The following is a 14,211-nucleotide window of genomic DNA, read 5'->3' on the forward strand; positions in this document are numbered from 1 at the left end:
CAGAATGGCTTATCAAAAACCGAGACAATGATCCTTCCCAGATAACTCGCAAGGAGAGGAGTGGCCTTGGGAAATGAGTAGTAAAAGTTGCATTCTACATTTAAGTGAATGCCCTTTGCCTTACTATGATATTACATGATTGAAATAGGGGTTTATGAGCTATAGACTGAAACAGAAAATCTCCTTGAATAATCTGGAACCAGTAGTAGTCAACATTAGAGGGCCCTGTGAGCTACATGTAGTTTTGGAACATGGCTAGCAGTTTAAGGACAAGTTAGGTTCACAGAGGACAAGTTAGGAGCAATGTCTCATATTTCTTCTCCAGCTGTCAAAAAATAAATTATCAATAATAACAGGCACAATCTCCCCAACTAAGATCTATTCCCCATAAGACAATGGGGAGAGTCATGGCAAAGGGTTCCCTTGTTTTGGTAGAGATAGGAATTTGGGAAGTGAGTTTCAGGAGGATAAAGATGGTATAGAAAGGTAGAATTTAGTTGGGAATATGGGACTAAGATTAGGGACACTAAGGCAGTTGACTCCAGGGGTGTCTATGCTGACTTCTTCAGCTGAGTGTGCCTTTTGGTAGCCCTCTGATACATAGAAGGGCAAAGGAGGAACTTCCAGATACATTTATTCAAACATCTTTTGTCTGGCACCCTCCCCTTCCAACTAATCCTTTCTCCATCTTTCTCTTGGTTTATGACATTGTTGCAGCTATCAGTAGTTGTCCTTCAGTGGTCCTCCAGGTTTATCAATGCTTTAACTGTAAAAAGAATAGGCTGTGAGTCTGGGGTTCTCTAGTTATCCTGAAGAGCATAAACCCTGAATGAAGACTCCGTTTGTTGTCATTGACTTTAAGTTCTATGTATATGGCTCCACATTTTCACTTGGGTTTTTCAGGTACAATGGAAGCTAATCTCCGATTTGTCTTTTGATGTCTACCTCAAGTTAATGGCAGGAACTAGAGAGGCAAGTTTACTATCCTCTTCTTTTCAATAAACAAACTAGGATCCTCAAAGCAAGGTAAAAGAGATGGAGGAGTTGCAAAGAGTGGAGGCAACTTTGAAGTAATCAAAGTTTGGCAGCAATTCACTGTTGCTTTCTCATTTCCCTTATACCTGGTGTGTCCAGAGCTTGTATGCATTCTCCTGGCTATGTGATCCACTCCTGTAGCCCCACAACTTCTTCTTTAGGTTCTATTTTTATTATTATTCAGATTGTATAGGACACTAACTGGGTAGCCTTAGCTCTCTTACTTTAGTATCTACTAAGCACTTTCTAAAGTTCTCCCATCTGGACAACTATCTTAGTGTTACACTCTCCAATCCCCTTATTCTCTTCCCTAACCCTGCTCTAGTTCCATCATTGATCTGGAATTTTGCTTCTTGATTGCTGGGATGGGATCTGAAAAGCTAAATTGCCAGAAGAGAGAAGCCATTTTGCAAACTAACTGAGCTGAATTCATTTCTGTATTTAAGTCTTTGTATTGACTTCTGTGTAGCATTCAACTGCTTTCAACTTAAAATTTTCAAGGGAACAGAGGTCCCTCAAACCAGTGGCTTAAGCACTTCTTGGTTAAGTAATTGTTACTGGACCCCAGATGCTTCTTACCTGCAAATTCTTGTAGCTGTTTGCGTTCTTCTATGTTGTGTTGAAGTTTTTCTAGTAACTCAAAGTATCGAAAGAGTGAATCTCGGGGCCAAACCACCTCCTCACCGTGGTCTGTATCCATCAATCCGGGGAGATTCTGGTGCACATGGGTCTCCCAGTCTACCTGGCCTGTATTCTCAAGGTTCGCTGTAGGGAAGAGCTGTTTTTGAGAAACACATCTGGAGTATGGGATTAGGATTAGGTATAATAGGAGATGACCAACAGGTGTTAAAGGGGAGAATGGAGGAGGAATGTGAGAGATAAAAGAGTCTAACACTTAAGTATCAATATCCAAATAGAAAAACCTCAGAAAGAAAATGCTAGAATGTTTAGGTCTGAATGGAAGGCAGTTCACTTCACCTGAGGTTTTTGGAGGTAGATTCTCCCCTTCTGTTACAGTTGTAGGAAACTGAACTGTAGACTTTGGTAATGAACTTTGTATATTCTCAGACCTGATACTCCTATGGAGAAAGGTGACTTTTATTGCTTCAATTATATCTAGAAGGTATGATTTCTGGTATATTCCTACTTATTGTCTTGAATTCATCTCATAGACACTGTAGCTGAGATTTTAGGCCATAAATAGGGTAAGGCCCAACATTTTCACAGAATCAAGGCCTGAGCACTTATAATTTCAGTCTGTCAATATCAGCCCATATCCCAACTTCATAGAGTTATTCTTGCCCTTCACACCCAGTATTTCTTTCAAACCCACATCTATCCTCATATCTACCATCCCCATCTATGTCCCCAAGTCCTGCTCCTATCTCCACAGCCTTACCACTTCCCATTATCCCTAAAGCATATTTCCCCACCAATCTCCATTTATACTATGCATTTCCCAATTTTGTTTCCCCAGTCCCAACACTCAGCTTTGGCTATCTACTTCCTCATTCTTTACCAGCCCCCTTTATCTTTGCTCTCACTCATTAATGCACACTCCTTACCCCCCATATTTGGCGTATAAATCATCCTCTGAGAACTGCTGTTGTCTCCTATTGACAAGAGAACAGAGAATGAAGGGAATTGCATTAGAGTCTACCTGCTGGAAAAGCAAGAGGGGAAGAAAGGAAAAATAGAGGAATAGAGGATGGAATTCAGGCCAGATGGGAGGACACTGGGTAAAAATGGTAAGAAAGGAATAGAATATGCTAAGGTCGGCAGGGAAAGATGTGATGCATAGGTACGTCTTAATGGCAAATCTGGGGATTGAGCACTGGGCAGAAGACAGGTCAGGGAGAGGAGAAAAGGGGGCTTGATTAGAAGTTGGGAGAGGGAGGGAGGTCAAGGGATCCTTGAGAGGCCAAAGTTGGATTTGAGAACACAGAGAGGGAGGGTGGTGGACCTTTTGATGATTTGGCGCTTGAACATGTCAGCTTTCTGCTGCACCTCCATATGTGTTGCCTGCTCATTGATCTCATTCCTGATTGCCTGGAAATTTGTAACTGCCACAAAAGGCCATGAAGGAATTGGTTTGGGTGAATACTGAAACAGACTTAAGAAAAGCTGGGAGAGGCTGGAGGATCAGAGGAAACATATCATCCTGACCCAGTTCCTTCCTCCTACATTCAGCTTCTTTTTACCCTCAATCATTCAATACTGGCCCTCTAACCCACCTTCCCAAGTTACCCCTTTCCCTAAGCTTCTCTGACCATATGGGTACCCTCTCTCACCCTGCCCTATAACCCTTGCTTACCCATCATAGCTACTATGATGTTGCGGAAGATGATGGCGCCAAGCAACAGCCAGAGGACAACATATAAACTACTGAATGTTTTATTTACTTCAGCCACCTTCCAGGTATCCTGAAGCAGTGCATACCAGTGATCCAGGGTGAAGAGGATGAACACTGACACCACAGAGTTGGGCATATCCCTACAGAAAGGATATGGGGAAGAAAAAAAGAATAGGGAATAGAGACAAGAAACTAGACTTCTCAAGAACAAAAGCCAGGACCCATTTCTAACTCTTTCTACCATTCTTTAATTTGCTTATCTAATAATTCCTCAGTTTGTATTTGTATAGCTACACTTTTTTCTTTAAGTGAATAATCCACCTCTTATCCTAGCTAACTTCATCTTATTTCTCTCACTTGCCAAATTCTCCACTGGGGACCCCATCTAATATATCACCTACAAATTTCACAAATCTCTATTCATCTTCTTAGTTGTGAAAACACATGTGTCTATGTATGAGTAATGTGTATATCATGTTTGTAAATAACCCCATCACTAAATTGTTACAAAACGTCTCACAAAGGTGATTCTTCCCCCATCTAATTTCCCTTTTGGTTCCTTTCAACTTCCTGAAAATATTAATGCTGAATAAAATGAGACTTTGAATCTAATGATAACAGTAACTAAAAACTGTAGAATACTTTTATTTTTATTTATTTTATTTTTAAACCCTTATCTTCTGTCTTGGAATCAATACTATGTCTTGATTCCAAGGCAGAAGAGTGGTAAGAGGTAGGCAATGGAGGTTAAGTGACTTGCCCAGGGTCACACAGCTGGGAAGTGTCTGAGGCCAGATTTGAACCTAGGACCTCCGGTCTCTAGACCTGGCTCTCAATCTACTTAGCTACCCAGCTGCCCCCTGTATAATACTTTTAAAGGTTGCATTTTGATTTGCATTTGCAATTTCATTTAAATATTCATTTATTACTTAGAAGTAGGCAGCTAGGTTGTGAAGTGGACCCTGGCCTGGGCAAGTCTTAACCCTGTTTGTCTCAGTTTCCTCATCTATAAAGTGAGCTGGAAAAGGAAATAGCAAATTACTACAGTATCTCTATCAAGAAAACCCCAAATGGGGTTCAAAGAGTTAGACACAATTGAAAAGTGACTGAACAATAATGACTTAGAAGTAATCACTAGGGGCCTTACTCTGAGACTATTGGGCTGAAAGCCTGGTACCTTATACATACAAAATAACTTTCCTCAGATTTAAATGAACCATCTATTAGCAATCAGAGAATATCTGAGCATCTTCACAGGGGATAAATGAATGTAACTGAAGATGTCAAGAAGTCTGCTTGGTATATTCTATGTGATGTGTAATCTAGACTGTACCTAGAATGCATATTGTTCCCTGTCTCTATGAAGGGGTCTTTCTGTACTCGAAATCACCACCAATACCACTTATTTATATCCTTCAACCCTCCCCCCCACCCCCTGCCTTGTTACAGTCTCCATTTCTTATGACTGTGGTCTCAGACTTCACCTCTTTTTTAGTTATGCTCCCTAGTTCCACCCCAATTTCCCTTTACCTCCCCCAGATTTGCCCCTGGTCCTGCCTACATGAAGAACATCTGGAAGGTCAGGTCCTGACGGTCTGAACGGGTATAACCCTCAAAGAAGTAGATGCCACACAAAGCAAAAATGTAGAAGAAAATAAGCAACAGCGCCAGGACGAAGGTCATAGTCTAGAGGCCATGATCAAAGGATAGTTGAATTAGGCCAGACTGCTCTCTTACAACAACCCAACTCAGTCCCACCCAGGCATTTGACATTATGATCCTCATTTCCAGCCATGGACAAATTTGTTTCCAAATTATGAGAGTCCAATCACCAACCCACTTCTGTCCAATAAGGTATTGGCTAGTTGGCCCATTCTTCTACCCTCTCTTCTCCTTCATATTTGGTTCCAGCTTCCCACCTAACCCTTTCTTCTTGGTTTTTACAGTTATTACCTTAAGAGCCCTGACAAGGGCCAGGATGATGACTCGAACTTGACGGAATCGTGCAAAGAGTTTGAGTGACCGCAACACCCTGAAGATACGTAACAACTGCAGCCACATTGAATCACCTGAGACCCCTATCAGCACCACCACCTCAGGAAGTGTTGACTGTGGGCACCACACAAGTTTTGAGCAAAGTACTGCTGTTAGATACTCTTCCCCAAATATTACCTCTCAGACTCTGTTCCCTCTTCCTCCACCATGCCTACCCCACAACCATGGTTCCCTGAGATATCTCTAGAGCATAGTTTGCCAAGTTCTCTTTCTGAGATGTTTCTTCCTTCATTAAGTACTATTTCCAGACATGACCTACCCAGCTCTCAGTTTTCAGAAAAGTAAGAAAGTTAAGGGAAGCAGCAAAGTGTCCAAGTTTTTTTTCTTTGTACAACCCTACTATTAACCTCAGATAACTTATCTAAATCCATCTCCTATTCTAGATTCCTGTAGGCTGCTTCTTCCTTTCCTGGGCTCATATCTTGAATATCTCCCTCCCCCTTTTTTAAACGCTTACCTTCTGTCTAAGAGTGCTAAGTATTGGTTCCAAGCTTGGCAAAGAATAGGCATTTGAGGGTGACTTGCCCAGAGTACACAGCTAGGAACTGTCTGGAGCCACATTTGAACCCAGGGACCTTCCATCTCCAGGCCTGGTTCTCTATCCACTGAACCACTAGCTGCTCCTGAATATCATTTTTAGTCTTACCATTACAGTGACAAAGAAGTCAAAGACACTCCAGGCATTTTTCCAGAAATCAAAGAAACTGTACAGCCACATGAGGAGGATTTCAAATATGAAGACAAATAAGATGAACCAAGATCCCACCTCTAGAGCCATCATTGCTGGCAACATTTTGACATCTGTGGTATTCACTATCTCTATACAAAGGAAGCAGAAATAAAGGTCAAAGGGAAGGGTATAAAAAGGGTTTACCAAACGACTTAAATAAAGCACAGCTATCACATATATACATTAAACTTCTCATCAATGTGTTGTCCTACTTTCCTTAGGCAGCTAGGTGCCTCAGTGAATAGAATGCTAAGCTTGATACTCTTACTGTGATCTTGGCAAGTCATTTAAATTCTCTCAGCCTTAGTTTCTTCATCTCTAACATGGGGATAATAAAAGTACCTACCTCACAGGGCCATTGTGAGGATCAAGTGAAATAACTGTAAAGCATTTAGTATAGTATCTGGCACATCATAAATACTATATAAATGTTAGATGTTATTACCCCTCTCTTCTAATTTGTAATTCTGCTATTGTCACATTGCAAGGGGAAAGCACAAATCCCTGCCACCACTGCTGCCCCTCAACTGGCTGATAGACAATTTTTAAAGATAAAAGGGAACTCAAGTCACTTCATTCACTTTAATTTTATAGAAAAGAAAACTGAAACCTAGAGAGACTGATTGACTTGCCTAAGATCACACTATGGGAAAGTGGGGAATAGTGTGGCACCGTGGCAGGGGTGGGAAATTGGAGAGCCAAATTTGGTATCAGAAGCCTTTGGTTTAAGCATCTTTGCTATTAATGTGTAGCTTTAGGTAAGTCACTATATTTCTGGGTTTCAATTTCCTAAACTGTAAACTGAAGGGCTTGAAATCTTAGACATTTTCTAGTTCAACTCCCTCATCTTACAACTAAGGAAACCGAAACTTGGAAAATCTCTTAACCTCATTCTTCTTATCTGCAAAATGATAATAGTTGAACCAATGGGCTTATTATGAAGAGATTGCTTTGAAAACTTTCAAGTGGGGAGCACCTAGGTGGCTCAGTGGATATAGAATTGGGCCTGGAGACAAGAAGTCCTGGACTCAAATGTGGCCTCAAACACTTTCTAGCTGTGTGAGCCTGGGCAAGTCATTCATCCCCAAATGCCTAGCCCTTACCTTTCTGTTGTAGAATTGTTACTAGGACAGAAAGTAAAGTTTAAAAAAGAAAAAAACATTAATGTGTACTTTCAAAATGCAAGCCATATTTCAGATAGTAAAATATCAAAATTTTGATCTAAAATCCTAGGAATTCTTTAGCTCAATTTAGAAAGTCATAAAGACGCTAGGGGAAAAAAAATTGAGCTAAGAATTCCAGAAAAATTCACAGTGAACTTTAAATTAGGATAATAAGGAATCAGTAAAATGGTTATGTTTGAAAACTGGACTATGTTTAGGAGTAGTTATCTTGAGGAGTGGGTAGCAGATTTGAGTTAATTTCTTCTTCTAAACATGCCAGGCATTTCTGTGCATATGACTGCCAAATTATTTATCTAGGCCTAATTACTCTCTTTAACCATAGTGCTACATCATCAATGGCCTAGTTGGACATTTATACCTAGATGTCCCATCATCAATTCAAATTTGATATGTCCAAACCAGAATATATTTCCCCAATAAACTTACTCCTTTAAACTTCCCTGTTTCTTTTGAGGGCATGCTATCTTTCTAAATATCAAGAATATCACAATGTATCATTATTTCTCATAATCAATAGGTTGTCTAGTCTTACTGATTCTACCTCTACATCTCTTTTAATTTGCCCCTTTTTCTCTTTTCATGACCATTACCTCTAAATTAGTCTTCTTGCTTTAAGTCTTCCCCCCACACAACTGGTCTGGGTCTGACCACATCATAACTTCCTATTGCCTCTCAAATAAATTAAAAACTTTTCAGTATGGCATTCAAACTTTTCACAATTCAAGTCCCAGTCACAATCTGGCTACCTTCCTAGAGGTTTGTTTCATGTTACTTCCCCATTCATTTACTGTGATCCAAATTGGCATCTTAGCTGTCTCCTTTACCTGGAATGCAGGTTCTCCTTATATCTGCCTCATCTGTACCTTTTTTCCTAGGTTCAGCTCAAGTATCATCTGCAGCAGGATGCATTTTTATTTGCTTATTTAATTCTTAAACCCTTACTTTCTGTCTTGGGATCAATACTGTGTATTGATCCCAAGGCAGAAGAGAAGAAAGGCTAGGCAATAGGGGTTAAGTGACTTTTCCATGGTTACACAGCTAGGAAATATCTGAGGCCACACTTGAACCCAGGACCTCCCATCTCTAGGCCCAACTTTCAATTCACTGAGACATTAAGCTGCCCCCCTCCCTACCCCTATTTCATGCAGGAAGTCTTTTTAGGTACTCTGATATGTTCCTTCTCCCTCTCCCTCCAACTGTTAGTGCTTTCTTCTTCAAATTACATGGCATTTATCTGTTTATATTTTGTTGTCTGCAAGGAAAATGTTAGCTCCTCGAGAACAGAAACTGGTTCAGTTTTGTCTCTGTTCTCTTGGCACTTTTTAAAAAACCATTATCTTCTGTCCTAGAATCAATACTAAGTATCAATTCCAAGGCAGAAGAGTGGTAAGGGCTAGGCAGTGGGGATTAAGTGACATGTCCAGGGTTAAACATCTAGAAAGTGTCTGAGGTAAGATTTGAACCCAGGACCTCTAGACTCCAAGTCTGGCTCTCTATACACCAATTCATCTAACTACTTCTATCTCAGCACTTATTATTATTTTTATTTTTATTAAACATAGTATTTAATAAGCATTTGTTGAACTGAAGATAAATGAGGCGATGGTGAGGGTACCTAAGCTGCCCTAGATAGGATCAAATCATCAGGGCTGGGATAAATTACATTCCAGGGTGCTGAAAAAAACTGACATATGCAATTATTGGTCTGCTAATAATGATCTCTTAATTATATATTGAGTGATTCCCTCCCCCAAATCATAAAGTATTAGAGACAGGCAAATGTCCTGTTTTTCAAATAAGGGGAATGAGTAGAATCTGATTATATTGATAATAGTATTATTTTCCATGAATTTGCTAAATGGTCTTTCTTCAGTTCCTATCAGGCTATCTATGCTTATAAAATACTGCACATTTTATTTTCCTAAGCTTCCCTGCCCTTATCTCAAGATCTTTATGGTTCTCCTATTCTTTTTTGTGTTCCCCATTCCAAAAGGCTTGTTTATCTGTCCCACTCTAATACCAGCTCGTTTCAAGAAATCCTAAATAAATTCAAAATCTCCCAAGCCCTTCCCTCCTCCAATCACTCCAGGATCTCACCTATTTCAACCATGAGTAAAATGGTATTCAAAAAGATGAGGAAGATGATAAGGTTGATGAAGGGACGTTCTGTTTCCCATTGAGGAAAAAAATGTTCAAATTAGAGTCAATACAGTTGGCATGTTGAAGTTCAGGGTAGAAGTCAAGTTTGGGGATGGAGAAGCCAAGACCATTGTGTGTGTATGTTAGAGGGTTGTAGAGCGTATGCAAGAGGGTAGAAGGTCTAGGGGAGAAAGTTGGGTCCCCTAGCCAAGGAGTGGGGGTAGAAGATGTTTAATAGTAGCTAAAAGGATACTTTCAATGACCCAGCCAGCCCAGAGAGAAAGAGGGGCCCATCGATTACAGCGCACCCTAAGTCGACATTGCTGCCTCTGAGAGAACAGGATTCGGTCATGCCCTGGCTTGATAGTGAAGCGAACAAGGTGTTGATGATCTCCTTGCATCAATTTTCTCATTTTAGAAGTATCTGTGGTGAGTATTTTCAGGGGAAAGGAGATAAAGAGGCAATGAGGAATTGCACTCAGGATTGAGGAACAAAGGAATCAGTTTTGGGGCAGGTCTAGATCCTTAAACTGAGGCAGTTAGCTTAGCTTATCCTGTTACTCTATTGCAATAGGTAACTATCAAATTGCTTGGAGTAAGGATGTTAGCATTTAGTTTTGAAGTGGCCTGAAATATCCCACAAACCTGCCAAGTAGCTGAATACAATTAAATAGTACACATGAGTTGCTTAGATTCATAATTATGAGAAGATTCCTCATATCAATCTTTAGACATGGAAACTACACCCTTGGTTAGGGGTTCTCTGAACAGCAAGTACAGTTTTCTAGTCATTCAGGACTAGGTTCAAACAATGCTCAATTTCCACTATTACTGCTGTCATTAGGGTCTTTACAAAAAAAGAGAAAAACTTGACAGAAAGTTGCCCCAGGGCATTTAACATATTATTACTGCCCAAACAAATGACCCCTTCCTCAGGATCTAATCAAGATAAAATGTTTTCTTGAAAACTCCTACCCACCTCTTTTGCTTTCTTTACTTACCTATCTTACTTTATTATACCAACTACTATCCAGTCACACAGTATTGCTATATTCTCTTATAATAAAGCCTGATCCCTCAAAATGGAGTTAGTATGTCAATCTATTCTTTGGATGGGACCCAAAGAGCTTTTATTAACCTAATTGCTTTATCAAGTTTGGTCCATTTTTCCAAAATTAGGGCCAGCCACCACCTGTTGCCTGATTTCCAAGGTTCCCACAGTCTTAGATCCTCTTTCTATCCTCTTTTAAGTTGGATGCTACTTTGATAGGCTGTGGATAGGAGCCCCAGTGGCAATACAGGTTACTGACCAAGGAACTCTCGCAGGTTATACCGTGGCACAGCCTGGCTGTACCCCTGCAAATGCTCAATGAGAGAAAAAGTGTCGATGAGTCTGGAACGCACAGCATCTGCTCTGGATAGCACAAGTGTTGAAGGTGCTCCTGAAGGATTAGGCATAGTCTATGAGGAAAAGAAGGTATTAGAGCAACAAATTGGAAAAAAATCTTTATAAGAAAAACCTCTGAGAGATCTAGTTTCTCAAATCTATAAGAAGTTATGTCAATTGTACAAAAAATCAAGCCATTCCCAATTGATAAATGGTCAAGGGACATGAATAGGTAGTTTTCAGATAAAGAAATCAAAACTATCAATAAACACATGAAAAAGTGTTCTAAATCTCTCATAATTAGAGAAATGCAAATCAAAACAACTCTGAGATACCACCTCACTCCTAGCAGATTGGCTAATATAACAGTTAAGGAAAATAATAAATATTGGAGGGGATGTAGCAAAATTGGGACACTAATACACAGCTGGTAGAGTTGGGAATTGATCCAACCATTCTGGAGGGCAATTTGAAACTATGCACAAAGGCTTTAAAGGATTGACTGCCCTTTGATCCAGCAATACCACTTCTGGGTTTGTATTCCAAAGAGACAATAGGGAAAAATATGTGTACAAAAATATTTATAGCCACGCTCTTTATAGTGGTGAAACATTGGAAAATAAGGGGGTGTCCCTCAGCTGAGGGATGGCTGAGCAAATTGTGGTATCTGATTGTGATGGAATACAATTGTGCTCAAAGGAATGATGAACTGGAGAATTTCTATGTAAACAGGAAAGACCTCCAGGAATTGATGAAGAGTGAAAGGAGCAGAACCAGGAGAACATTGTGCACAGAAACTGATACATTGTGGCACAATCAAATGTAATGGATTTCTTTACTAGTGGCAATTCAATGATCCAGGATAATCCTGAGGAATTTATAAGAAAGAATGCTATACACATCCAGAGAAAGAATTGTGTAGCAACACAGAAGAAAAACATATGATCGAACATGTGGTTCAATTAGGGATTTTGACTTTAAATGATCATTCCATTGCAAATATTAATAATATGGAAATGGGTTTTGGACAATGATATATATATATAACCCAGTGGAATTGTTCATAGCTCAGGAAAGGGGAAGGGAAAAGGGGAAGAAAAGAACATGAATCATGTAACCATGGAAAAATATTCAAATTAAATTAATTACTAAAACAAATAAATAAATAAATAAATAAAAGGCATGTAGGAAGGAGTGGCCAGTGCAAGGGAAAATAAAACAAACAAAAAATAAGGTATTAGACAAGGACAATGGACCTGTTAAAAGCCAGAGGGCCTGGGGAAGAAGATGTACCAAACCATGGTGTATAGAAGGAAGATCAAAATTTTTACCCTCACTCCCAATCATCTTTGCAGGTCTCCTACCTAGAGACTTGTCTAGAAGTAGCAGCTGAAGCACACTCTAAGCGTCCCAGTTTCACTGCTGTGGATTTCTAAAACAGAAGACCAAAGATATTAGGGGGAAGTCTCAAAGCAATTGACCACATACAGATGAGGAATCTCTTGCACAATTTTAATCCAGAAGTCTAGGACACCAGGCAAGTAGGCAGACAGGCAAACTAAGGAAGGATGATTGTTGAAAGTCAAAAATGGAAAAGCTGAGAGAGGGGGCAGAGAAAAGTGAAAGCATGGAGTAGAAAAAAAACAAAAACAGCAGACAGAGTCGACAGATGAAAGGTACAAAGAAAAACAGTGTCAAGGTGGAAATCTATAAGTCCCCAGTTTATTTAGTTGGGCTGTAGAAACCCCAGGTTTTGACCTTGTCACAGGAGTTTTCCCCCTGAGGGAAGGTCTCACTTCACCAGACAATAGACATTCACTTCAGCTTTGGCGCAGTAGGTAACGCTTCAGTCTCCCGAGTTGGATACTCGAAAGGGAAGTGTGATATAATGGGTTACTTGACTTTGGATGGGGTCTACCTCCCACTTGAAGTGGTGAAGTGGGACCTTGGGGGGGGGGGAACTCTCCTGTGACAAGGTCAAAACCTGGGGTTTCTACCTCCCAACTAAATAAATTGAGGACATAGATTTCCACGTTGACAACAGGAAAGGGGAAAAGCTGGATTAAAAATACTGAAAGGAAGAAAAGGGAGAGAAAAAAGGGAGAGAGATATAATAGGTGAAGGTGTGACAAAGAAGTGAGAAAAGAAGCAGGGGAGGTAAAAGAGGAAGCAGAGAAGTGAGACAGTAGCAGGGAGGAGGCAAAGTTGAAGAGGGGAAAGGAATTGGGAGCCCTTGAGAGTAGTTTTTGCTATTGTTTCCCCAGAGTTTAGCAAAATGCTTGGGTATACAGTTGGCCCTTCAGAAATGCTAGCTGGCCTGACATGAGAGGTAGCAGAGATGAATGAGAAATGATAGAAATGGAAAGGGGGAGGAAAGAAAAAGGAGAGGATAGAAAGGAGAGGGGGAGAAAGGAGAGTGAGGAGTGGAGTAAGGTGCAGCAAAATATAGGCAAGGTGGGAGACAGGAGGGAGAGAAAGGAGAGAAAAGAAATAAGGTAGTGGGAAAGCAAGAAGAGTGAAAGCAAAGAAGGAAAAGGAGAATGGTGATGTAGGAGAAAGAAAAGGTAAGAAAAATGGGATGAGAAGAGAAATGTAGGGGAAGAATCAGATGAGGAGCTGTGGGGCAAGAGAAGAAATGAGCAGGACTGGGAGAGATGGACAGAAATGAGTGGGGAAAGAGAAAAGGTAAGCACGAGAGACTTTAATACTGCTAGTGCATATAAACTGCTGGAATCCCGCGCCTGGATCCCTTCCTGATATTGAACTTTTCAAAGGCTCATGCTCTCCTCTCTCAATCCCTACTTCCTGCTCTGACTCAGCGCCAGGTTCTCTCCAGCCAAAGGACCCCCGACTTCACTCCGAGGGCTTTCATTTAACCTCCAATCAACTACGTCCTGCCTGGGACTCTTCCCTAGGCTTCCGTGTCCCGCAAACAGACCACAAAGTACCCACGCTGCTCCTAGAACTAACTGGTCTAGCCCAGACTCACTCCCCTCTTCCCCAAAGATCTGCGCAGCCGCAAGACCACCTTTGCTCGGTTCCACCCGCCCCCTCTCTCTTTGTCCCCTCCTTCTCGCCCCGCCCCCCCCCCCTCTCGCCCATTCGGCAGTTACCAGGTTGCCCCAGCTTGCTCTTGCCCAGGCGATCCCAGCCAATCCAGAGCTGCCACAATGCGACACGAGCGCCGGGTGGGGGTTGAGACTTCCGGTTGCTGGGGCGGCTGGTTTCAGACCGCGCGAGCCTGATTAGGAGAGCATCACTCGAGCTTGTCCCACGTCGCTACCGGGACAACGCCTGGACCGGTCCTACCCGCCTCCCTTCCTTCCCT

General features: G+C 41.1%; 1 protein-coding gene across 5 annotated transcripts; it reads right to left on the bottom strand.

Annotated features, from left to right (window-relative positions):
• Nucleotides 1-617: 617 nt before the first annotated feature.
• Nucleotides 618-14,133, bottom strand: CATSPER2 (cation channel sperm associated 2). 5 transcript variants are annotated; one of them, XM_056810366.1, is made up of 14 exons: nucleotides 13,997-14,133; nucleotides 12,248-12,315; nucleotides 10,807-10,957; nucleotides 9,750-9,920; nucleotides 9,455-9,523; nucleotides 6,090-6,262; nucleotides 5,342-5,497; nucleotides 4,950-5,074; nucleotides 3,350-3,528; nucleotides 2,999-3,098; nucleotides 2,601-2,648; nucleotides 2,014-2,114; nucleotides 1,615-1,800; nucleotides 618-766 (listed from the first exon to the last, which is right to left on the bottom strand). In XM_056810366.1, exons 3-14 carry the CDS (start codon nucleotides 10,952-10,954, stop codon nucleotides 735-737), a joined length of 1,488 nt encoding a protein of 495 aa, XP_056666344.1. In that variant the 5' UTR covers nucleotides 10,955-10,957; nucleotides 12,248-12,315; nucleotides 13,997-14,133; the 3' UTR covers nucleotides 618-734. The 5 variants fall into 5 exon arrangements, with proteins under 5 accessions (XP_056666344.1, XP_056666346.1, XP_056666347.1 ...); XM_056810368.1 differs by lacking the exon at nucleotides 13,997-14,133 and adding an exon at nucleotides 13,912-13,935; XM_056810369.1 differs by lacking the exon at nucleotides 13,997-14,133 and adding an exon at nucleotides 13,873-13,894.
• Between the last annotated feature and the right edge of the window lie 78 nt (nucleotides 14,134-14,211).

Source organism: Monodelphis domestica, chromosome 1 (assembly GCF_027887165.1).
Source record: "Monodelphis domestica isolate mMonDom1 chromosome 1, mMonDom1.pri, whole genome shotgun sequence".
NCBI lineage: Eukaryota > Metazoa > Chordata > Mammalia > Didelphimorphia > Didelphidae > Monodelphis > Monodelphis domestica.

Excerpts from the sequence above, each read along its gene's own strand:
- CATSPER2 (XM_056810366.1), bottom strand. The coding sequence starts at position 10,954 with ATGCCTAATCCTTCAGGAGCACCTTCAACACTTGTGCTATCCAGAGCA. Across the intron at positions 9,921-10,806 it reads TAACCTGCGAGAGTTCCTTG|ATACTTCTAAAATGAGAAAA; the intron begins GTCAGTAACCTG and ends TACTCACCACAG. Across the intron at positions 5,498-6,089 it reads ACTTCTTTGTCACTGTAATG|TCAACACTTCCTGAGGTGGT; the intron begins GTAAGACTAAAA and ends TGGTGCCCACAG.